The following is a 25,134-nucleotide window of genomic DNA, read 5'->3' as shown; positions in this document are numbered from 1 at the left end:
GATTTACGAATTAATTTTCGACGACATAACGTAAGAGAATTATATTTTCAAAACCTAGTTACAGAATTATGTTTAGATTATTCTAATTACATAATTGAATATTGATCATGAAAAAAACAATTATATATTTTTTATTCTTATATTAACATTCCTTATTTAAAAAAAATAACATAAATCTAATTAACGTAATCTTTGGCCCAAACAAGTTTTATAATAATACTACAATCATAACTCTTCCTCCAAACACATTTTATAATAATACTATAATAATAATCTTTCCCCCAAACACATATTATAATAATACTACTATAATAATTCCTTCCCCAAACACATATTATTATAACACTACTATAATAATCCCTTTCCCAAACACATACTATTATAACACTACATTTCATATTTCTTCCCCCAAACACATATTATAATAAAACTACCAATAATAATTCTTCCCCCAAACACATATTATCATAACACTATCAATAATAAATCTTCCCCCAAACACATATTATCATAATACTAGGATTATCATAATCCTAGGATTATCATAATCCTAGGATTATCATAATCCTTTTCCCCCATAACTCTTTCCCTCCCCCAAACACACCCTGAGGGTCTAAAATCGCAAAATCCCCAATCCAAAATTTATTTGGGAAATTGCCAAAAATAGGTTAAAAAAAGAGATTTAAATGAATTTTGGGACAAGTTTTCAAAAGAAAGACTTTTAGGACAATTTGGGTGTGAATAGACAAAAATGCCCTTCATTAAATTTCTATCGCTCTCTATTGATTGTTTCGCCTACCCACGTTCGCTTTCCCTTCTCTTTCGCATAGAACACCTGAAGTAAAAAAAAAAACATCTCCTTTCTTTGGCTTTTGAAATTTCCCGCTCTGCTCTTCGAAGATACTCCGACTGTTCGTCTGTCGTCGGTCCTCCAGTGCATTTCGTCGCTTCTCCTTTTCGAACCTAAGAATCAACTTTGAGCGTGTTCTCTTATTTCAGTGAGTTTTATCTGTAACCCATTTTCAATATATTTGCTTTTTCTTGGCTTGAATCATGACATCGACTTCAACATCGACCGACGGACCCTTCTACAAGATTAATCCTTCCCATCATTTTTATTCCCTAGTAAGCTGTTTGTCTCATTTGGAAAAGACAACACATAATATTAAGGCCAAACTCAAACCCGATCAATTAGCCTTATTTAGGAAAACAAAGTTTGGGCACTTTTTGGACCTAAATATTGTCTTCAATGGGCCACTCATCCACTACTTACTGTTAAGGGAGGTGGAAGATGAAGGAAAGGATTCTATAAGTTTCCTACTAGGGGGCGTTGTTTGTACTTTCGGTAGGAGAGAGTTTAACATCGTAACTGGACTATGGGGTCCTAAAGAGGACTATATTCAGTTGGGTGGGAACAGTCGACTGTTGGAGAAGTTTTTCAAAGACAAGGACTGTGTTTACGTTAGCGACTTAGAAGATATATTTTTGGAATACGAGGGTGATGACGATGATATCGTCAAATTAGCTTTAGTCTACTTTATAGAGATATCTTTGTTGGGAAAAGATAGGCGAACCAAAGTGGACATTGGTTTTTTTAAGATTGCTGATGATTGGAATTCATTTAATAATTATGATTGGGGTCGGATTGTTTTTGTACGCACGCTAAGTGCATTGAAAAGAGCCTTGGACAAGCAATATGCCAAGGGAAAGAAGAAATCAACACAGACAAAAAAATATACTATCAATGGATTTCCGCATGCATTACAGGTATTTGACTTCTTACTTCTTACTTCAAAACTTTAAAAAGATCGTTTAGTTATTTGAAACGATCGTTTAGTTATTTGAAACGATCGTTTAGTTATTTTAAACGATCGTTTAGTTATTTAAACGATCGTTTAGTTCTTTTTAACGATCGTTTAGTTATGTTAAATGATCGTATAGTTGTTTTCAAACGATTGTATAACCACTTGTTTATATATCTATATATATCTTGTGGCACTTTCTAAACTTGTTTGTCAAATGTGGAATAGGTTTGGGCATATGAGTCTATACCAACCATCATTGGATGTGGTGTAGATAAAGTAAACGATCATGCCATACCACGAATGCTGAGGTGGGTGTGCCAACAATCACCAAAGTCCCAAACTATAAGCCAGGTGTTTGACTCGCCAATGGTAAGTAGCAAGCAATAGTAACTTACTTAAGGATCGCGTGATTTTGTGCTTATTTCTTTGTCCTAAATACATTTGCCTTTTTCTATTTGCAGTTTATAATTAAGGCGGTCATTGAGATGACACCTGAAGAGGAGCAATTGAAAATTGCTTCAGGTGAACTTTTTGAAAACTTCCGCTCATCTACCATTATTCAGTCGAAGAATGGTGGTTCAAAAAGAGTACGAGAAGTTGTTAACGATGAAGATGAGTTGAAAAAGAGTAAGAAACAGAAGTCCAAGATTAAGATGAAAAAGGCTATTCGAAATCTCCAAGATCGAGTAGCGGTTGTTGAAGGCCAACTTAATACTATAAAATCCGATATTGACGAATTGAAGGGCCTGATGTCAACCATATTGAAGCACATTGGACTTCAAAGAAAGGTTAGGAATGAAACTGTTAAGTGTATTCACGTTAGTTGTTTCATATTTGGTAACCATGTTCTCGCTAATTCATTTTGAGGTTCCATAGGGTGACGAAGGGGACCACAAGGTGTCCGAAGGCTTGGAGGATGAACACATTGAAGTTAAAAAGAAGGTTTGGTTCCATGTTCATGCTAATATTGATGTTTAATTTCTATCATTATATACACTAATGCATTATGAGCTTCCATAGGGTGACGAAGATGTGTTGGAGAAGAAGGTTGATATTGGTTTAGAGGAGCCAATAGATGTCGTTGACGATGAGGACGTCATAGAGATAGAACCATTTCTCACTCAACGACCACACGTTCGGCCCGCCCGTAGGAAGCGTGCAAGTGTTTACCTATCAACCCCATTCACAACTCTACCTAAACGGTCTCTGACATCAACCACCAGCACCTCTGAGTCTGAAGCAATTGTTTATGATCCTATGCACAAAATACTTGACGTCCATTTAGATAGACTTCGAGCTTGGATTACAGACAAGCGTACAGACGATGAGCTGCGTGAAACCTTTCATGGGAAAAAATCGAAGGCTTTTTTCAGAGACTTGTTTATGTGTCGCCGGTGGTTGTCGGATGAGGTATGGGATTATCTTATCATTTATGCAATTATAATTTTATCATTGTTATGGTTCTATACATTTACTGCTTACTTTTGTTTGTATTAGCATTTGGATGCACTTTTTCTTTTCATTCGCTTGAAGATTAAGGCAGCCGGGATACCTTCTTCTCAGAACTTCACAACTGCAGACACAATCTTTATGGTTTGTAATCGTCTCGTTACTTTATGTATGTATTTGCGTTTGATATTTGTCTTTCGGTCTGATATTTGCGTTTGTATGTTTTTCTTTGCAGCGCATTTTAGTTTCGAAGTGGCCCCTATACAAAGAATGTATCAAAGAGAATCGCCCGTTTGACTGGGACGAAGAGTATAGGTTGGTTGACTATGTTGTCGGGTCAAAAGTGGACTTCCAAGATCCTTGGGCAAGTGTTGATTACGTTTACTCTCCATTCAATGTCCATGGCAACCATTGGGTTCTATTATGCTTGGATTTGGTAAGTTGTCAAGTGAAGGTATGGGATTCGCTTCCGTCACTTACAACTGCCGAAGAGATGACAAACATATTACTGCCCATTCGACAGTTGGTGCCAAAGTTGTTAGATAGTACTGGCTTCTTTGATAGGAGAGGTAGATCATCGACATACAAGGAACCTTGGCCAGTTGTCATTGTTGACCCAATTCCACTTCAACGAAATAATTGTGATTGTGGCGTATTCGCAATTAAGTATTTTGAGTACATAGCTGCTGGTGTTGGTTTAGATACATTATGTCAAGAAAACATGTCATACTTTAGAAAACAATTAGCATTTCAAGTATGGACCAACACTCCTATGTATTGAAATATTAACATAAATCACAAGTATCAATTGGCTGTTCTATTATTGTGTATGTTGCATTTCAATTAGTAGTATCGATTATTCTCTATGTTGCAAAACTACTTGTAGCTAAACGATCGCTGAATTTTTTTATGATTTTAAGAATATCGTTTAGACTTTACCAAACGATCGTTTAGACTGTACCAAACGATCGTTTAGACTTTACCAAACGATGTTTAGACTTTACTAAACGATCGCTTAATATTTTGACGTTTATTAAGAAGATCGTTTAGACATCGTTTATTAAGAAGATCGTTTACACTTACCGAACGATCGTTTAGACTTTACCAAACGATCGTTTAGACTTTACTAAACGATCGCTTAATATTTTGACATTTATTAAGAAGATCGTTTAGACATCGTTTATTAAGAAGATCGTTTATACATATGTGCGCGATGAGTATTTCTCTACACGAATATTTTGTGATATGTATCTAAACGAATACAAATATTAACTCAAATATTCTTTCTCAATTTTGGTCGCGTTTAATTGAAAATATCACAAAGTATTTATTTTATAACAAAGTTTAAAATTATAATATGTTATTCTCTCTATAAAAATTACATAAAAAAATTATATAAACGAATACAAATATTAACAAAAGTATTTATTGGCCCAAAGTTCCAGCACATATTGTTGTCTAAACAGTTTCATGTTTGGCACAGTTAGACAACCAAGGTCACTAGCAGTTACAAGGCATTCAACAAATTTGGTACAGAAAATTCCACAATCCAATGAACGCCCTTTCTGTAATGTGGCCTTCGATCTGCGTATTGGCCAAGGGCCATATGTGAAACGATCTGAATGGAGGTTGACTCCAATTGCAATCGCGAGTGAGGCAATGCATCGTGCAGGCATTTGAAGAGCTTCATCAACAAGTTTCTGCTCAACATAATTTGGCATTGAGTCGAACACGTAGATCCTGCATTTTCTCATATCAGCTGCAATAGCCAACCAGTGTTCTTTTATGTTGATGCAGGTAATCACGTAGTTGACATCTCCCCACCCTGGTATGTCGTTGTAATCACCAACAGCAGTGTTGAAATAGTATTCGACATCTTTTTCTGTCCATATAGTTAGGTGTGCTGTTGGGTCTGTCCATTCAGCTTTCTTATTATCTGGTGTCACCAGATGAGTATCAAAAATGTGGTTCCAAACAATGCAGTCTGGTTTATTGATTCCAGTCTTCAAGAACAAGTCAAAATTTAATCAGAATATAATGATGCAGTTTAACTTGTATACAAAAAAAAAAATTAAAGAATAACAACTTACCAGAAAAGAGGAATGTAATATTCTAAAAGAACGCTTGCAATGGTGCTTGAGATGCAACATTTTATTCTGCAAGTGGGCGAATAGCAGATCCAATGTCTACAAAGAAAAAATAAACGATCGTTTAATGAATGAAAGGAGAGGATAAGCGATCGCATAAGAAATGTACATGTGATCGTTTACGTAGTAAGCGATCGTGTAATATTAACTTAACGATCGTTTAGTTAATAGAAGCGATCGTTTAGTTAATAGAAGCGATCGTATATCAAATATAAGCGATCGTTTGGGAAGAGTACTTACGTCTCCATGTACCCATGTGTTTTCTTCAAGCTGTCTGAAAAAGTCTTTCTTTCTGGTTGTGGAGACTACTTTCCTTTCTTCATGGGTTGTTTTTCTTGATTTTTTCCATTGCAAGTATTCCTTCCATAATTTTGGATCCACTTTCCACATCGGATTATATGGATCTACTTCTCTGATTTCCACATCTGGGACAGGTGTTGTAGATACTGATATGATCTGAGCAGATGTTGTGGGTGGATTACCTTGTTCATCTTCATGTTGCACCTCTTTATTTGCTATTTTACATAGCTTTCTTCTCTTTATTGGTTTTTCTTCCACATCTTTATCAGGCACAGTTACTGGTTCTTTTTCAACCAAAGTAACTGCTTCATCATTTTTTTTCATCTCAACCTGTTTTTTTGTTGTTTCCTGCAATGTAATCGTATTAAACAAGTAACAAACTATTCATTCAAACGACTACAAATTTGTTGTGTATACATACCAGTTGAGATTCTTCATTTACAATTTGTACAGTTTGATCCATTGGAGCCAATTCACAAAGTGCAAGAGGTTGGCTCACATATGGAACGGTAGTAATCATCTGTGGCAGGTCTGATTCTTTCTGAATTTGATGACTTAGACTATCCGATATATCTCTTATAGTCATTAGCAAGTCTGCATCCCTACCGTCTATGCTTATATCACTACCACGTTCCTCTTGATGTTCCCTAAACAAAATGAGAAGAAACATGAGAATAAGAAAAAAAAATACAATTGTTAGGTATTTATAAACTAGTAAACAATGAATGAAATGTTAACCTTTGGGTTTCCTCTTGATGTTCAGTATGTTGTTCTTCAGTAGGTTGTTGTTGAGTATGTTGTTCTTGAACAACATACTCATTGTCATTCTGATCAGTATGATCATTCCCTTGATTTTCAGTTTGATTCTAACAAACAAATAAAAACGAACATAAAATTAAAAAAATAATGTATTGTTAAACCATCGTGTATATAAAAGTAAACGATCGCGTAACTTTGATAAACGATCGTCTATCGAAGTTAAACGATCGAGTAACTTTGATAAACGATCGTCTATCAAAGTTATACGATCGTTTATCTAATGTATGATGAAAACAAATTTTACCTGGACCAATCTCTCCAGCATCTGCTTCATTTCATACAGCTCCAATGACTGCTTTGTGATTGTGTCATCCATCCTACAGACTATAGAAGTCAGTGTGGATAAATCCTTACGAACTTCTTTTATTTCCTTCTTCAGTTTCTTGTAGGATTTTGAATGACTTCGTTCTTCTTTGTCATTGGACTTCTTTGATCTGAAATGTTTCTTCTTGGTGATTGGATGCATTTCAGACTCCTCAGCCACTGTTTGACTTTGTTCCCTTTGGGGTGAGAGTTGTTCTCTTTGTGGAGATGAGTCTGATTGCTCCAATGATTTGTTGTTCATTGCTCCAATGGATTCATCCTCCTCCATTTGCATGTTATCATCCCCTCGAATTCGACTCTCCATGAAAGCCTTCTCTTGGGTTGACATCTTGAGTTTAGGTTGAACAACAGTCTGCAATGTAATTGTATTATTGGATTGTGTAATTATATTAAACGATGACTGACAGGTTTTACTTACATTTTTGTTGTCGAATATGTTATTCTGCAGCATTTTGTAAGATGGAGCTTGTGTACAATTCCATCTCAATATCCTTGGGATTAATCCCTTACTGTTTCTTGTGGCCAGGTGCTCATTTGCGGTTGAGAGTACTTCATAAGCCCACACCTACAACATTTAAACAAATATGTTAAACTTTGATGTTCAATTGGAATTTACTTAAAGTGTATGAAGAAATAAAAATCACCTGAAAAGCAAGGACGTAGCCTTTGATGTTATAGTATGACACTGCTTTGGAACTTCGTGTCTTCTTCAGCTCGTATGCTTCTTTTTTGCCTTGGAGACTTGTCTTTAAACTGTTGAGCAGACGAGTGTAGAAGAAAGTTGACCAATCGAAGCTTTTAAATGCTTCTTCATCATCAACTCTTCCCAAAATGTCCATGTCAAACTGTGTTTTCTTATCCTTCCCGACCATCACAGTTTCTATAAAGACGGCCAAGGCGACCTTCACAGCATCGTCATCATTTGTAAACTCAAAATTCTTGAAAATTTCCTCAATTTCCAAGCATGTTATTACTTTCTTATTTTCTGATCCGAATAGAAGACTCTGCAGTCGCTTGCTATCGCAATCTTTCTCCAATGGATTGTTTGTTGGCCACAATCCAGTTATGATGTTGAATTCCTTTTGGGTAAAACGGACGTTCTTCCCTAAAACCGAGAAACAGATTCCATCTGCGTTACCGTCTTCAGGTATCTGCCTCAGCAAGAAATGATGGATCAACTGGCCGTTGAATACCATGTTCACATTCAGCAATGGACCAAAAATTGTTTTTTCGAACATTTGCAGCTGGTCCTTGGTCAGTTTATCCTTAATAAGACTGCCGATCTTGTGCACTTGGCATGACACAGTGGCAGGGAAATACTTTTCGCTAGGTACAGCCATCCTGAAATGAATATAATATATTGAAGACAGAAGTCGAACCCGAAACCCTAAACGCTTCACAATAATAATATAAGAACACAATGATAGTTTTTGAAGACAGAAGTTGAAACGTTTGAAATATAAACAAAGGAAAAGTGTAACGTTATAGTAGGAAAAGTTCGGGAAAATACCTTTTAACGTTGACGAAAACTATGGACTGAGACAAAAATGGTCTGAGAGAACAATGGACTGAGAGAAAACGAAGGTGTGATCAGTGCGGTTGTGTATTGCGTAGTGACGAAAAACGAAAAGTGAGAAGGCGGAACGTATATATATATCGGTCGTTTTTACCAAAGGGGCAATATTGTAAATTCGCATACTTTTTTTGAAATGTTGAATCGCGGTTGTAAACAATTCGCGGGTGTCTTTCGTTGTTTCAAAAGATCGTTTAGTTTATGTAAACGATCGTTTAGTTTTTTATAGTCGATCGTTTAGTTAATTTCAAACGATCGATTGGTTGTTTTAAACGATCGTTTAGTTTTGTTCGACCAATCGTTTAGTTTTGTTTAACTGATCGTTTAGTTAATTTCAAGGTATCGATTGGTTGTTTTAAACGATCGTTTAGTTTTGTTTGACCAATCGTTTAGTTTTGTTTCACTGATCGTTTAGTTGTTTTCCAACGATCGATTGGTTGTTTTAAACGATCGTTTAGTTTTGTTCGACCAATCGATCGTTTAGTTTTGTTTAACCTATCGTTTAGTTGTTTTCAAACGATCGTTTGGTTGTTCTTAACCGATCGTTTAGTTATTTTTAAACGATCGTTTACATATTTTTAAACGAACATTTAGTTATTTTTAAACGATCATAAAACCAGTGTTTGTGTTCTTAAATGAATAAGTCAATCGTTATTTTCGTCTTCTTCATCCATTTGGAAGCACAGAAAGTAAGAATGTTGGGACAAATCATTAAGAAAACACATCATTAACAAACATTAATTAATTAGTGTAATACTTAGTACATTGGTAGGGAAATTTCTAATCTTGTATGCTCGACTTGTCGGTATATGAAATTGGATTGGTACACGTTAATCTGTTGTGACCTATTTGTTTACACCGACCACACTTATGCAATTTCGGAGCTTCACCAACACTTGGAATCCTCTTTTTCTTCGGTCGACCAACTCTTTTGACTACTTTTGGAGGTAAAACAGTCATATGTACGTAGTCTTCGCTTGTCTTCCAATCTGACTGATTCCCAACTGGGTAGACGGCCTCCGCATATGCAGCCAACAAACATTCATTAGTGTAATAATTAGCACATAAACTATAAACATTTATATTACGAACCCGTGCTGCAGCAATGGCATGTGAGCATGGTAGTTGCTCAGCTTGAAACTCCTTGCAAGTGCATTCTTTAGTCTGAAGGTTTACGACCTCCTCCTTATCTAAATCTTTGACATGAAATTGGTAACAGTCAATTGGGTTGACCTTCATTGTCAAAGCTCCTTCTTGTTTCTTTTGAATAACTAACTCTGCCCATTTGGTCAATGTAGACGTCACTTTAATGCCTTCTTCTCGACGCTCCCAAAACCAACGTTGTAGCAAAGCTCGAACATTTTCAAGGAATGAAGCAATAGGCAAATCTCTAGGTTCTTTCAGTATAGAATTCATGGACTCCGCTATATTTGTTGTCATCATGTTATACCGTCTTCCTGGGCAGTGAACACGAGACCATCGTGCTATTCCAACATCATTTAAATATTTCCCTGAACCATTAGGAAATGAAAGAAGATGTCTCCACGCTTCAACAAACGTTGATTCACGATATGTTCTCGATGCATTATAAAACAAAGTAGCAACCGTGTCATTCTTATATTTATCATGCAAATTTTGACTCAAATGTTGGACACAAAGGCCGTGGAATGCAGATGGGAAAACTGATGAAATACCCTTGGCGAAGCATGTTTTCCGATCTGTCACAAAGCCTAGATTAGGCACCTCCCCTATTGCACCTTTCAATTTTTCTAAGAACCACTGTATTGAGTCATCTGTTTCTCTATCAACTACTCCAAAGGCTAGAGGATAGATCTGATTGTTACCATCTAAACAAACGGCCACTATCAACTGACCCCGATATTTGTTCTTAAGAAATGTTCCGTCCATGACTATGACCGGTCTAATGCAATTTAAGAATCCTCTAACACATGCACCAACAGCCATAAAAAGATATTTAAAGAAACGATCATCTTCGAGTTCCATGTGAAATATTGTACCTGAATTTGTAAATTTGAGTGCTTCACCATATCTACGCAAAAGATTATATGACTCTTCAGGAGACCCTCGCACTCGTTCATATGCATTTTCTCTGGCACGCCATGCTTTCTCATAACTCATATTTATGCCATAGTCTTGCCTCATGTCTTCTATGATATCACGTGGTTTGTATATGCGACCGGGCCCCTTGAATTTGGACTTTATTAATTCTCCAACAACCCAAGATTTTGCTTGCCTATGGTCACGATTCAAAAACTCAAGAGAACATGAATGAACTTTCACATACTTTTTAATCTTGAATATATTTGAATCCTTCAGTCTAACCGCTCGCAATCTCCAACCACACTTGTTGTCGATGCATCTAACGAAAAGAACCTCTTTTGTAGACTTTTTTACTACAAACTGAAAATTTTTTTTCATTGCCAACACACTTAATCTCATTGACAAATCTCTCTTGCAAAAAAATATTTGTCCTACATCCAACTCTTCACTTGTAGAGCTTTCTTCCGACCAGCCACTTCCTTTTGTCTTCAACTTCCGACTAGAGGACCTGTAGTCAACTTTACCTTTTCCTTTGCAATCTTTTGTAGGAGCATCTCTTTGTTCTGGGATGTCAAACAATTCATTGTACATCTCAACTGACTCCAATGTAAAAGTATCATCTATTGAATGATATGACTCATATGATTCCCATATAGCCGAATTGGTCCCTATCATGTTATGACACAAGCCACCCTCGACTTCACCAATATCAACTTCATTCTCATCTAATCTATCCATTCCAATTGGAGGAGGATGAGGGTTTAAATTTTGAACTTGGTTGCTCCCAGATACTGAATTGTAATCTTTGTTTAACACTTTCATGCTTCGATTGCTTGTAGGCTCAAACGATAGGTATAGGGGGACCTCCAATGGATTTTCACTAAGAATATAAAACTTCAAATCACGGTCATTGCTTAACTCAAATGGAGGAGCTTCCTTTTCCCCTTTGATCTCATATATACATCTTATCTTTATGTCAAACTTTGTAGGGTCAACTTCTGCAAGGTCATATAGTTCAGACTGTAAATCTTTGTGTGTTATTTCTTTAGGGACAACAATGCCTTTTAACACTCCTCCTTCATATTTTCTTCGTCCCTCATCCCATTCACCACCGTGACGCACTAAAATCCGAACATGTGCCATCCTTAAACTACCTTAAGTACTTTTGTATCTTAAAAAATTGATTTGAACTTAAGAACCTACAAAATGCGTGCAAGATGTAAAGAAATGAATTAGGAGGTGTACCAATTTGATTTTGAAATAAATAGTGGAAGTTTGGAACGTGCGAGATGTGTGCGAGATGTGTGCGAGATACGTGCGAGATGTGTGCGAGATACGTGCGAGATAAAGCATGAGGGCCTAAGAGAGTTACTAAACATGCAAAGAATAGCTCTAAATGGATTAGGAGGTGTACCAAGTTGATTTTGAAATAAATAGTGAAAGTTCGGAACGTGCGAGATGTGTGCGAGATACGTGCGAGATACGTGCGAGATAAAGCATGAGGGCCTAAGAGAGTTACTAAACATGCAAAGAATAGCTCTAAATGGATTAGGAGGTGTACCAAGTTGATTTTGAAATAAATAGTGAAAGTTCGGAACGTGCGAGATGTGTGCGAGATACGTGCGAGATAAAGCATGATAAAGCATGAGGGCCTAAGAGAGTTACTAAACATGCAAAGAATAGCTCTAAATGGATTAGGAGGTGTACCAAGTTGATTTTGAAATAAATAGTGAAAGTTTGGAACGTGCGAGATACGTGCGAGATAAGTGCGAGATAAAAAAAAATGCGAGATAAAAAAAAAACCTTAATTCCTTCTATTCCTATTGCTTACTCCTCCTCTATTTGATCCAACTAAATCCTCATCCTCTAGTTCAATTCATTTTTCACTAGCCATTGAACATTGAACTTTCTAAGAACCTAAAACCAAAATTTGACTAAACTAATTTACGGCAAATAAGTCCAATTCCAAAAACCAGACAATTACGGATGAAAATAGCACCAAATACCCTAACAAACATTTACTTACAGCAGATAAATTGAAAATCGGTTATACATGAAACTCACCTAAATAAGACGCTCGAAGTTGATTGAATGGTCCGAATAGGAGCGACGAAATGCACTGGACAACGACCGACGAAGGGCAAGCGACGAAGGGCAAGCGACGAAGGGCAAACGACGATGGGCAAGCGACGATGGGCAAGTGACGATGAACAACTGACGATGGCCGGAGTAGGTTCAGGTGTTCTACACGAAAGAAAAGAGAAGGGAAACGGAACTATACGCGAAAGAGAACGAATCGATGGTGGAGAGAAGGGAAAGCAACGTGGAAGAGGGAAAGGAAAGGAAGGGCATTTTTGTCTATTCACACCCAAATTGTCCTAAAAGTCTTTCTTTTGAAAACTTGTCCCAAAATTCATTTAAATCTCTTTTTTTAACCTATTTTTGGCAATTTCCCAATTTATTTCTAGGTCAGTTATTGAATCGGAGCAACACCAGCATTTATTCGTTTATTTGTTTCTTCCACCACCTCCTCCTCCTCCCCACTCCTCCCCACTCCTCCTCGCTTTTCCCTTCTATTTTCTTCATCGGTATCAATCCATACTACCTACATCCATAGTCGTCTTTCCATTGTTGAAGGAACCTACAACCTGCTCTGTGTCTTCGGAGCAGCCATGAAAGTGTTCCAAATCAACGACAGCACCCTAACTCTCGCTCTCTTCACAGACGTCACCAATTCCAAGTACTCTCTCTCCCGGTTTTTGAAATTCAAAATTTTATCAACAGAAACTAGTGGAATAGGCATCAATTCTTGTAAAATCATGAGGATTTAGTACTTTTGATTTTACTGTTTCCCTCCAGACGTATGCCCGCCAACTGTTTGAGAAAATGTCTTAACTAAGTGAGGACAGAAATGGGGAAGATCACGTTGTATTCATTTAAACGTTGTATTTTTAACATAATGTGATCGCTCTTACTGGATAAATTCGTTAGTTTCTGATTAATGTGGTTAGGGTTTCTTCGGTTTTTGAAGTGCGAGAGGTATTGCCTGAACTTGGTGATTGAACAGTAATGTCTGTGTTTAATTTTAGTTGCTATTTGTGAAAATGATGCTAGTTTGAATAGAATTATGATTTAGGGTGCCATTTGTATATAACTTACATGAATGTGTGTATTTATAGATCAAGCTTTGTCATTAACAAATGAAGTGCCTGATGATAAAGTTATCTATTTCCAGGGAACTTCTTGATTCTATGCAAGCTGGAACTTTGGAACCGGAAGTTGCATTTCTCAATGCTTCACTTGTATGGTTGTTTTATATATGCCTATCTAATTTGTTTCCCATTCACAATGCTGATATGCTTGTGAAATCCCACCCATCACCCTTTGCTTGTTTTAGCTTTGAATTTTGCCCAAGAGTTCTCTAATATATCCTTGATAAATAACTGAAGACAGATTCCAGATGTTTTTCCAGTACTTGCGGCTGCTCATAAGACACTTGTTTCTAAGTCAAGAGGTTCTCTGACCACCCGCACCCTTCATTCAGAACTTGTGTACAATTATTCGGGTTCAAAGCATGTAATTCTATCTGACTTCTTGCATCTTGCAGACTGTTGCTTATTTCTTTGTGGGTTTGTACGAGTGATATTTGAATTTAATCTTATGCAGATTACAGAGTCTTTAAGAAGATGCGGAATTTCAGATAGCTCCTCCTATGTTCTTGCGGCTTGTTTTAATACTTCTCCTGATGAGGTTGGATCAATATGTCAAGCAAAAATAGACTTTTTTACCTTACTGTAAACTTTTAATTATATATTCTGATGAAATCTTGAAAAACTCAATTTTTTTGTACTATCTATTTACCCATGTTAGGTGAAGGCCATTGAGAAACTCGTACATGGTAAAGAGATCAACCTAGAGGAATTGGGAGAGAGAGCAGACCAAGCTCAGATACAAAAGGTACAACCTATGTTTTTTTTTAATTTAATTCTAAGGCTCACATTTGATGATTATCATTAGGTTTTCTTTTTTGTTTTTGAAAATTGTGCTGGAATTCTTAACCTCTTTTTCCAAAAGTTTTTGGAAAACCTATTATTTTTAGTTTTCAACATTTGGCTGTTTTGAAAATACTCCTAAAAAGTAATACCTTAACAAACAAACCAATGAGTGGAACTAGTGTTTACGAGCATAATTTTAAAAAACCAAATGACTTTCAAATGAGACATGAGTAGTTAGGCGCTTAGGCTTGTTGTCCATCACTACTAATTTAGAGACCCTTCTCTTACTCGAGCCTCTCCAAATCAAGATAGTTTTAAATTTTATTAAAATTTCTACTTGAACAACGAATTATGGTACTATGGTTTTGTCCTTGCCTATTTTTCTTTCAGCATTTTAAAATCACTGGACCAGAGTTGACGCTATCTTCAGTTGGAGATGCTATAACATGTAGGATCGCTGCGCGGGATGCATTGTAGCTCCAAAAGTTGCAATAACTTCTATATTTGGAGTCCTCTTTACGCGATTGTGTTAAATTGTTTGTAGAATCACTTTAAGGTTGGTGATGTCGTTTCAATATTTATAGAATTTTTAAATTATTAAGCTGTGGATCTTTGATGGGAATTGATCAATTTACAATTAGGTTGATGTCTAAATTTTTTTTTTATAGAATGTTCAAATAATTATGCCGTTGATGTTCAGTGGAAATTAATGAATCTACCGGCTCTTGTTGGGTCGTTGATTTCTTTGTGCTGACCATTGAGCCTAACTTAATCGTGTTATTACCGTCTATATTTGTTATTATAGTCTATATTCGAGATGCAGATTATTATAGTCTGGTTTGTAATATTTTGTTTTTGTTGTGAGTAACTTATCAGTGTGTTATTATAGTCTATATTTGGGGTGCAGGTTATTATTATCTGATTTATAATATTTTATGTTTGTTGTCTGATTTATAATAGCATAGTATTTTAGTCTGTGTTATAATAGATTTGTATTTGACATAGTCTGTAATTTGAAAATAGGTTATTCTGTGTTTGTTGTGCGTAGTATTTTAATTTGTGTTATAAAAGGTCTATAATGGAGTGTTGATTATTATAGTTTGAATGTAGGTTATTTAAGAATATTTTTTCTACTATTATTTTTTTATTATAAATTATTATGCATATGAAATATCATATTTTGAAAATATAAAGTACATGTTTTTCCAATTTCTATAAAACTAATTTGATTTTAACTATGTTAAAAGCTAACCATTTTTTGACATTCTGGGAGGTAACTTGGTTAATATGGACAAAGAAAAGAAAAAAGGTATATTGGTTTAGGATTATTTCAAAACTTAACCCATATCCATGACTAAAAATAAAATTTTGCTTCAAACTTAGAGCCCACTGACACTCACACTTGATGTCACAAACAAACTAGGCTTAAAGTTGTTTGTTCCATTCCATGTATTTCAAATTTGTGGAGATGCCGATATAGCGATCATATTGTGAAAAATAGATATAGGAAAGTTGCATACATGTTTTTGCCTTTTGATTAGTGTGTTCAAAAGAATGAGAAACAAAGTAAACCAATTACCATTTCTCGAACGAAATATGTAATTTACAACTTCAATCATATATAGTTGTTTAGATAAGAAATATTTAAATTACTTTTGTTTTTGATTTATTTAAGAGCATATGCAAGTTTTAATTTGAGTGTTTAATTTTTTTAAAAATGTAAAGAAAGAAAGAATTCAAGTAAAGAAAAGGATAAAAGAGTGTTTGAGGTCTTATAACAACATATCATTTAGTTAGGCTGTTTTGATTTTCTTTTTGTTTTGTTTGTATAGAGGACAGAGTCGTTAAAATTGAAGTTTGCCATGTGAAAGAAAACTATACGATAAATTCGATTTTATGGATAAAGCCTAAAGGGAAGGGTTCCGTTAGTAAGTAATAATTTAATGATTTTAATATAAATTTTTATGAAAAATATTTTCTTAGGTCAGAAGTAAGCTTAAGATGTACGCGAAGTGTGTATAATAAGGTCAATCACACACGATAAATACTCAAACGAACAAACCTGAATTTCAGATTAAATAAAACAGCCCTAGAATTGAATGCAATTAATTTAATTGAATTTCGCTCCCAAAACCTTCAATTTCTCATTCAATTTTCTTTTTAATCTTTTCTTCCCCATCCAATTCCTCAAATCCCTTCCAAAATCCGAATCTTCCTTTGCCATCGAAATGGGTTCTGGCCAGAGCCGCGAGGATGTTGAGCTTTCAGACTCCGATGATTACAAGGAAGAAGAAGAAGACGACGACGACGACGACGACGAAGAAGAATATCAAGATGCTGATAAAGAATTGAAGCCACACTCGGTCTCTACCACCGCCAAATCCACTGGTACCTCATCTGCAATTGATGATGTTGACGCTAAACTCAAAGCTCTTAAGCTCAAGTATGGCTCCTCTTCCTCTTCCCCTTCCCCTTCCCCTTCTAAGACACCTAATTCTAAGAACGCTGTCAAACTTTACCTTCATATCGGTGGAAATACCCCCCGTGCGAAATGGATCGTCTCTGAGAAACTCTCTTTCTACGCTTTTCTCAAGACCGCGAACGTCGACGGACATAATGACGATGACGAGGAGGAAGATGACGATCAGGGTTATAATGCCAATTCCTCAGGTGGGAGACGTTGGGTACTCAAAGTGGGGGCGAAGGTCAGAGCGTTGGTTTCCACGGAAATGCAATTGAAAATGTTTGGCGATCAGCGGCGCGTCGATTTTGTTAATAAAGGTGTCTGGGCTTTGAAGTTCCCGAGCGGTGAACAGTATCGGAACTTCGTGACCGAATTCCAAGATTGCTTGTTTGAGAATGTTTATGGGCTTCAAGCGACTGATGAAAACAAGGTCAAGATTTACGGGAAGGAGTTCATTGGGTGGTTGAAGCCGGAGGTGGCTGACGATTCGATTTGGGAAAACGCGGATATTGAGTTTGAAAAAAGCCCCAGCTCGTCAGTGAGGACGAAACAAGACTTGATAGAGGAGTTCGAGGAGGCTGCTAATGGAGGAGTGCAGAGCTTGACATTAGGGGCGTTGGATAACAGCTTCTTGGTGAACGACTCTGGGGTTCAGGTTTACAGGAATCTAAGCCATGGAATTCATGGGAAGGGGGTCTCACTGAAATTTGGTGCAGGACATTCTCCAAACGTTTGGCGATCAACGCCAAAGAAGGGCCTTCTCATGAAGGCTGAGACAAATATGCTTCTCATGAGTCCATTGAAGGAGGGAAAGCCCCACACGACAGGTCTAGAGCAGCTTGATATCGAGACAGGGAAAATAGTAACAGAATGGAAGTTTGAAAAGGATGGTACAGACATTACAATGAGGGACATCACAAACGACACCAAAGGGTCGCAATTAGATCCTTCAGAGTCTACATTTTTGGGGTTGGATGACAACAGGCTTTGTCAATGGGACATGAGAGACCGTAGAGGAATGGTTCAGAACATTAGTGGGTCTGCTGATAATTCGACGGTTCTAAACTGGGCGCAGGGGCATCAGTTTTCAAGAGGGACGAACTTCCAATGCTTCGCTACAACAGGGGATGGTTCTATTGTTGTTGGATCGGTTGATGGGAAGATAAGGCTGTATTCGAAGACGTCGATGAGACAGGCAAAGACAGCCTTTCCGGGGCTTGGTTCGCCGATTACTCATGTGGATGTTACTTATGATGGGAAGTGGATTTTGGGGACGACAGATAGTTATTTAATACTCATCTGTACTTTATTCACTGATAAAGATGGCAACACGAAGACTGGGTTCAGTGGTCGTATGGGGAACAGAATTCCAGCTCCGAGGTTGCTGAAGTTGACTCCTCTGGATTCCCACTTGGCTGGAACAGACAATACATTCCACGGTGGCCATTTCTCTTGGGTAAGAAAAACTTGTCCTCTTGTTATTGTTTGAATCTTGCTCTGTTTTTAGCTGGCTCGGTTGGGTCTATTGTTTTAGTATTGTGTTTCGGCTGAATATATAATTTTGCTGTCAATTGAAGTATTCTTCAGTTAAATTCTTATCGTTTTTAACCACAACGATATACCTGTAAAGTGTGGACAACAATTCAAACATTTATCTGCTTCAAAGCCGCCAACAACACTTGATGTGTTGTTGTGGCTGAAAATGGAGAAATGATGGTGATTTTCTTGTACTTGACGACTATGTGATGGCAATATCTTAGTAACTTAGAGAAGTAAAGAGGTAGAAGAGTGGGTATCTTTGAAGATATACCACTAGCTTTTTGATTTATATTCCTGTTAAGAATATGATGCCTTCTGTTGTTCCTAGTTCCTACAGAGAATTTCTTTCATTACTTCAGTTTGAAAACTGGAGTTCGAGCTTCCTTTTGTTTGCTTCTTTATGATGATTCATACACAAACTTACAATATTATTGGCATTAAATTTCAGGTAACCGAGAGCGGTAAACAAGAACGTCACCTCGTTGCAACAGTGGGAAAATTCAGTGTGATATGGGACTTCCATCGCGTAAAGAACAGTTCACATGACTGCTACCGGAATCAGCAAGGACTCAAGAGCTGTTACTGCTACAAGATTGTGCTGAAGGATGAGTCCATTGTTGAGAGCCGATTCATGCACGACAAGTTTGCTGTCTCCGATTCTCCAGAAGCTCCACTGGTTGTGGCTACCCCCATGAAAGTCAGCTCCATCAGCCTCTCTGGAAAGAGATGAGAAGCTATCGCTGTCGTCGATGGTGTGCCTTCTCATATATGTCGGTTGATGTGTGTTCGTAGCTGTACTGGTGCTGCTTTCTTTGTTTATCCACTTCATATGTATTTATGATTGTCTTTTCATTTCCACTTTTCTTCTGTTTCTGGTCATATTTTGGTTGTATGTGCCTTTTCAAATTGGTTTATTCGTTACCACACTGAACGATTTGTGTGTGTTTGAGTGGTTTGTATAAATAGAAAAACGATGCAAAAGTAGAACTGAATTTAGGATATTTGTTTCTTGTATGTCGACGTGTACTTCTTGTAAGTTTGATGGGTGAGTTTAAGGGAGTACAAAATGGCTCACTTCTTGTCAGAGGACATATGTTTTAACCCACAAAACATTTGAAATTTTAGGCCTCAAGAATTCTTCGTTTTTCCTACCCAAAAAATAAAAAAATAAAAAAATAAAAAAAATGAAAAAACTCATTTTTATTTAATTTTTTTATAAAAATTCTTTAAAATAAAATTTAAAATTTGTCGAATGTTCTAATCTTTTTCTAAAATAATATATTTTTTTAAAATTAAACATTTGAAAATGTATGTTGTATATACTTTTAATTTGAATGAAGTTTGTTACACTTAGACTAGTAACTCTTTTAACTAATTAGGGTTGTACATGGATTTGATCCGGAACTTTTTTGGATCTAACTTGAAAATTTAAGTTAGGTACAGTTTTTAACCAAGTCAACTTTCTATATATGACTAATCCAATTCGATTTAATCTACAAAATCCTATGTCAAGTGAGATTGAAATATGAAATTTACGTACCAATTCAAGGGAGGTTGACTAAAAATACTCACAACCCAAGAATCAAATCGATTTTTAGTTCTAAAAGAAATCGACCCAACCCAAATTGCAATAAAGATCTAACCGTAACTTTCCTTGAGCATTTTAGGTTATTTGAGTTTATATGTTATTTTGATACCATGTCTCTAATGAAACATACATTCTACTTTTAGATCTAGAAGTCAAAGATTTTAATAAAATCTCTTCATCTTCGACTAATAATTGAACGGTTTAGATTTCTATTTTTATTTACGGACTATTTTAGTTCACTTGATTTTATCACTTAATTCTATTAGCCATTTGATTCCGTCACTTCTCTCTAAACCATTCGTCAATTCATGCATTTTATATCTTATACATGTGAAATGACGAAGTGATGAATTTAAAATGGAATCATAATGGTGGGTATAAATTAACTCCCTTATTAAAGTATAAGGGGGCATTTGGGGTTAGGGTTGGTACTGTGGGCTTAGGTTAGCTCAACCCTAACCCCTGTTTGGGTCTAGTATTAAGGAAACCCTAAGTTTTAGGGTTTCCTTAACACAGTTTCATTCTCCCCTCAAACGGTTGAAACCCTCCCCTGCCTTATCGTCTTTAACCCGTGTTCAGGCTTTTTCCTCAACCCGTGTTCGTGTGAAACCCTTTTCCCTTTCGTTCTGTGTTCTCCCTCATCAAATCCCTTTAAATTTCCCTCCTTGTCGCTCGAGGTTCTATTGTTGCGGCTGGGGTGTTTCGCTTGCCATTTCGTCATTCCAGATCTGATAAGACAGAAACTTTCAACGTTGTCTGCTAATGGTTGCCAATAGAGCTTGATAGGGAGGTATTAAACTCTTTTGAATCCAATTTTTTAGCCGATGATGAGTTTAACAATTTATACAAACTGATTTTGTTACACTTTTTGTTTTCCATATATGTATGTAGCCCGATTTGTCAATTATGTTCTGATTTAATTTGTCTATGCTGTACTTCCCGTTTTTCGTTTCTGTTTCTAATTTTTTAAGAGATAGACGTGTTTGGTAACGTTCTTGTTTCTTATTTCTAAAATAATTAGGAAACATTTCTGGTTTAATAAGAAATTTGTGGAAACGATAAAAAAGAGTTTCTCCTCGTTCTGTTCCTATTCTCTCCTTCCGTTTCTCCTCTTCATTCTCGAAATTTCTTCTCCGATGATTCTTCTTCTCTCTTTATTCTCCGTTTATTCCTCAGCTCTCTTCGTGCTCTGTTTATTCTTCGTTATCGAACTAAAGGTATGACTCTCAATCCCTCTTTCTCTTGCCGATTTTACTGATGGATTTTTCTTCCAAATCTATTTTTTTTGCTGAGAATGACCAGAGGCGTTTGTTGTGTTTGTGTGTGTTTTTTTATGGTTCTCAATCCCTCTTTCTTCTGCAACGAGTTCGAAGAAATAGAGATGACTTTGACAGTTTCTTCTCATCATTCTTAGATGTATATGCGGAGAATGCAAAGAGAAAGAATGACATCTTTCAGAAAAGATCTTTTGGTTGTACATCTAGTGAAGTTGATGAGAGCCAAACATCAAGCAAAAAAGATGATCTCCATGAAGAGTTGATGGAGAATATTTAGACATTTTAAATACATTTTAAAGACATTATGTCATCTACTTTTTAATATTAGACTTGAACATGGATTTTGTATGTTTGTATTATGGTTTGGGAAAGTTATATAAAATTTCTTTTTTTCCATCTTCCTAGGTTTCTTTTCTTATTTTTTTTCAAACTGTTATTTGGTTCATCGTGTATTATTTCGATTGGAGTAGCCAAATGTAAACAATAGTGTAAAAAAAGTAAAGGATCGTGTAAAAAAAAATCATGTAGACAAATTTAAACGTTCGTGTACCATATTCTGAGTTAAATCTAAACGATCGTGTACCAAATTTTGAAAAAAAATCGTTTAGCCAAATATAAACGATCGTGTATCAAATTTTGAGTCAAATCTAAACAATCGTGTACCATATTTTGAAAAAAAAATCGTTCAGCCAAATCTAAATGATCGTGTACCATATTTCGAGCCAAATCTAAACGATCGTGTTCCATATTTTGAGCAAAATCTAAACGATCGTGTACCATATTTCGAGTCAAATCTAAACGATCGTGTTCTATATTTTGAGCAAAATCTAAACGATCGTGTACCAAATTTTGAGCCAAATCTAAACGATCGTGTACCATATTTTGAGCGAAATCTAAACGATCGTGTACCATATCTTCAGCCAAATCTAAACAATTGTGTACCAAAATTTGAGCCAAATCTAAACGGTCGTATACTAAATTTTGAGCCAAATCTAAACAATCGTGTACCAAATTTTGGGACAAATCTAAACGATCATGTACCAAATTTTGAGTCAAATCTAAACGATCGTGTACCAAATTTTGAGCAAAATCTAAACGATCGTGTACCAAATTTTAAGCCAAATCTAAACGATCGTGTACCAAATTTTGAACCAAATCTAAACGACCGTGTACCATATTTTGAGCCAAATCTAAACGACCGTGTACCATATTTTGAGTCAAATCTAAACGATTGTGTACCATATTTTGAAAAAAAAAATCGTTTTATAACATTTGAAGGATAGGTACTATTTTTTGTTTATGTTATTCTTTTTCTTTGTGCAGGACTTCTTTGTATTAAATGATATAAAGTACATTTTGATAATTTTCATTTTTATGTTTGCCGGACATAAATTTTTATTAAATATTTTTTTGTATTGTCTCTTTCATCTGTTCAGATTATATGTTTTTGATATAGCTTCCAGTACATAATAGTAGTAGATTTTATGTAGCTTCCAAGACCTTGAATCACAGAGTTTGACTGCTTGGACTTTTGCTATGCTTTTAGTCAGTTGTACCAGAGATTCCCTATCTTTTTGTCATTGATTTTATTGATGGATACCTGCTGTGTATTACTTCACATAATATTTTTTTGTTTCCCTTCATTAAAGGCCATCTAACTTTCCCCATCTTCCCCTATATGTTTCCTCCTTTCATTTATCACTTTCACTTCTTTATCACTACATTCTTCTCTCTGTTTATATCTTCTACTTCGTAAGTGCCTTTTTTGTTCTCATTCTCTTTTCAATCTGCCTTGTTTTTCCAAGTAATTCATTCCTCTGTTCTATTCATGTGCTTCTGCGATTAACTTCTGTCCTCCTTTCTCACTTACGAACTATTTTGTATGTCTTTATATTCATCTATTGTATTGATGTTATGTCATGTATCGCATAGTAAATAAGGATATTTAACAAATTAGTAAGTATAGGGTTTTAGTAAGTTCATAATAAGCTTTAATTAGGGATTTCTGACAATGTATATGGATATTGTACTAATTCACTTAGTACATATTTTATAGGAAAGTTTACATACTTTGTAATGGATCAACAAACACTTCTTGCCGTCTTAACTGCGTTCACGCTGGCCCAATGTCAGATGTTACTAATGTTGGAGCTACTAATGAATGACAGTAGGCGTATCACGCATACACCGTTTGATACACGCCATAGAATAAGGCAGCTTGCATACTTTCGCATGATACACATGTCAGATCTTGTTTGTCGACAAAGCACGCGCATGGACAGACGAACATTCAGAATTCTATGCCATTTACTTCGAACTATTTCTGGTCTTTCGTCGATCGAGATTGTTGATGTTGAGGAAATAGTAGCAATATTCTTGCACGTCCTTGCCCATGATGTGAAGAATCGCGTCATTCAAAGAGAATTTGTACAGTCTGATGAGACAGTATCTCGACATTTTAACCTCATACTGTTGGCTGTGTTCGACTATACGAGGAGTTGATAAAGAAACCTGTTCCGGTAACAAACAACTGCAATGATCAACGTTGGAAGTGTTTTGAGGTGGGCATGGTATAAGTTTAATGTATTCGAGCTTTAGGTACGTGGCACTTATTTCGGCATGTTTATTTCAACCTGCAGAATTACCTTGGCGCGTTAGACGAGACGTACATAAAGGTGAACGTCCCCGCAACAGATCGGCTTACATTTAGAACCCATAAGGGGGAAATTGCCACAAACGTATTGGGCGTCTATGACACGAAAGGGGATTTCGTTTATGTCCTTGTCGGTTGGGAAGGATTTGCGGTAGACTCGCGGATTCTACGTGATGCCCTTGCATGAGAAAATGGACTACAAGTGCCAAAGGATATTGTTTATTTATAATCAAACAACGCCCATTTCTACCATATTCAAAGCGCATAAACGAATGGTTTTAATAACAGGATATTATTATCTGTGCGATGCGGGTTATCCAAATGTAGAGGGATTTCTCGGCCCGTATAGAGGCCAACGGTACCACTTGCAAGAGTGGCGTGGTGCTAGAAATACACCAACAAATGCCAAGGAGTACTTCAACATGAAGTACTATTTGGCAAGGAATGTCATTGAGTGCGCCTTCGATGTTCTTAAGGGTCGTTGGGCGATTCTTCGTGGAAAGTCGTACTATCATCTGCAAGTCCAGTGTCACACCATACTAGCATGTTTCTTACTTCGCAATTTAATAAATAGAGAAATGATATATTACGACGACGTTGATGACGTGGATGAGGGGGACTCCGCATACGCGATGACCACCGCTACAGAAGACATTCACTACATTGAGACGACAAACGAGTGGTCTCAGTGGTGCGACGAACTAGCTGAATCGATGTTCATAGATTGGCAGTTGCGTAACACTTAGATAAGAAAATTTTATATTAGAAGTCATCGGTTGTATGTGCATTTTATTGACTTGTAAAATGTTCTGTTGCATATAAAATGTACGCGTGCCATTTGTTGCCATTTGTTTGTGACTGTTAAATGTGAAATTATGATATTACTAACGTACTCCATATATTTCTTGTAATTTGTCATTCTCAGTATGTCAACCTCAACTCGTGCCCCGAGGCATGTCTAGACGAAGGAGGAGGAGGGCACTCTTGTGGAGTGTTTAATGGAGTTGATGTCAAGGGGGATGAAAATCCGATAATGGTACGTTCCGGCCAGGTTACCTAGCCCAGTTAGTACGCATAATGGCGGAGAAACTACCTGGATGTTGTGTCCACGCAACGACTGTAATTGATTGTAGAATAAAG

General features: G+C 36.4%; 5 protein-coding genes across 5 annotated transcripts; 4 read left to right on the top strand and 1 right to left on the bottom strand.

Moving 5' to 3' along the window:
* The first annotated feature begins 2,290 nt into the window (after positions 1–2,290).
* Positions 2,291–4,077, top strand: LOC127149920 (uncharacterized). Its single transcript, XM_051086315.1, has 5 exons — positions 2,291–2,593; positions 2,682–2,747; positions 2,826–3,215; positions 3,303–3,398; positions 3,490–4,077. Exons 1-5 carry the CDS (start codon positions 2,291–2,293, stop codon positions 4,033–4,035), a joined length of 1,401 nt encoding a protein of 466 aa, XP_050942272.1. The 3' UTR covers positions 4,036–4,077.
* Positions 4,078–4,614: 537 nt separating this feature from the next.
* On the bottom strand, positions 4,615–8,489 carry LOC127149919 (uncharacterized). Its single transcript, XM_051086314.1, has 9 exons — positions 8,355–8,489; positions 7,489–8,185; positions 7,263–7,409; positions 6,765–7,196; positions 6,440–6,567; positions 6,123–6,348; positions 5,642–6,049; positions 5,345–5,440; positions 4,615–5,257 (listed from the first exon to the last, which is right to left on the bottom strand). The coding sequence occupies exons 2-9, from the start codon at positions 8,182–8,184 to the stop codon at positions 4,667–4,669; spliced, it is 2,724 nt and encodes a 907-aa protein (XP_050942271.1). The 5' UTR covers position 8,185; positions 8,355–8,489; the 3' UTR covers positions 4,615–4,666.
* A 4,456-nt stretch (positions 8,490–12,945) lies between these two features.
* On the top strand, positions 12,946–15,217 carry LOC103496157 (uncharacterized). Its single transcript, XM_008457903.3, has 6 exons — positions 12,946–13,218; positions 13,714–13,780; positions 13,932–14,054; positions 14,145–14,228; positions 14,349–14,435; positions 14,864–15,217. The coding sequence occupies exons 1-6, from the start codon at positions 13,151–13,153 to the stop codon at positions 14,948–14,950; spliced, it is 516 nt and encodes a 171-aa protein (XP_008456125.1). The 5' UTR covers positions 12,946–13,150; the 3' UTR covers positions 14,951–15,217.
* A 1,311-nt stretch (positions 15,218–16,528) lies between these two features.
* On the top strand, positions 16,529–19,490 carry LOC103496156 (protein CYPRO4). The gene is made up of 2 exons (XM_008457901.3): positions 16,529–18,393; positions 18,925–19,490. Exons 1-2 carry the CDS (start codon positions 16,702–16,704, stop codon positions 19,204–19,206), a joined length of 1,974 nt encoding a protein of 657 aa, XP_008456123.1. The 5' UTR covers positions 16,529–16,701; the 3' UTR covers positions 19,207–19,490.
* Positions 19,491–24,266: 4,776 nt separating this feature from the next.
* Positions 24,267–24,740, top strand: LOC107991461 (uncharacterized). The gene has a single exon (XM_017046405.1). The coding sequence runs from the start codon at positions 24,267–24,269 to the stop codon at positions 24,738–24,740; it is 474 nt and encodes a 157-aa protein (XP_016901894.1).
* Positions 24,741–25,134: the final 394 nt, after the last annotated feature.

This window comes from Cucumis melo, chromosome 6 (genome assembly GCF_025177605.1).
Source record: "Cucumis melo cultivar AY chromosome 6, USDA_Cmelo_AY_1.0, whole genome shotgun sequence".
Classification (NCBI taxonomy): Eukaryota; Viridiplantae; Streptophyta; class Magnoliopsida; order Cucurbitales; family Cucurbitaceae; genus Cucumis; species Cucumis melo.
This window is presented reverse-complemented; position numbering and strand designations above follow the sequence as displayed.

Bases quoted from the DNA above. Each gene is read 5' to 3' on its own strand.
- LOC127149920 (XM_051086315.1), top strand. From the start codon at position 2,291: ATGACACCTGAAGAGGAGCAATTGAAAATTGCTTCAGGTGAACTTTTT. The intron at 2,594-2,681 runs GTTAGGAATGAA...GAGGTTCCATAG, and splicing joins ACATTGGACTTCAAAGAAAG to GGTGACGAAGGGGACCACAA. The intron at 2,748-2,825 runs GTTTGGTTCCAT...GAGCTTCCATAG, and splicing joins ACATTGAAGTTAAAAAGAAG to GGTGACGAAGATGTGTTGGA.
- LOC127149919 (XM_051086314.1), bottom strand. From the start codon at position 8,184: ATGGCTGTACCTAGCGAAAAGTATTTCCCTGCCACTGTGTCATGCCAA. The intron at 7,197-7,262 runs GTAAGTAAAACC...ATTACATTGCAG, and splicing joins ACATATTCGACAACAAAAAT to ACTGTTGTTCAACCTAAACT. The intron at 6,050-6,122 runs GTATGTATACAC...ATTACATTGCAG, and splicing joins TAAATGAAGAATCTCAACTG to GAAACAACAAAAAAACAGGT.
- LOC103496157 (XM_008457903.3), top strand. From the start codon at position 13,151: ATGAAAGTGTTCCAAATCAACGACAGCACCCTAACTCTCGCTCTCTTC. The intron at 14,055-14,144 runs GTAATTCTATCT...AATCTTATGCAG, and splicing joins ATTATTCGGGTTCAAAGCAT to ATTACAGAGTCTTTAAGAAG. The intron at 14,436-14,863 runs GTACAACCTATG...TTTTTCTTTCAG, and splicing joins ACCAAGCTCAGATACAAAAG to CATTTTAAAATCACTGGACC.
- LOC103496156 (XM_008457901.3), top strand. From the start codon at position 16,702: ATGGGTTCTGGCCAGAGCCGCGAGGATGTTGAGCTTTCAGACTCCGAT. The intron at 18,394-18,924 runs GTAAGAAAAACT...ATTAAATTTCAG, and splicing joins ACGGTGGCCATTTCTCTTGG to GTAACCGAGAGCGGTAAACA.
- LOC107991461 (XM_017046405.1), top strand. From the start codon at position 24,267: ATGGTTTTAATAACAGGATATTATTATCTGTGCGATGCGGGTTATCCA.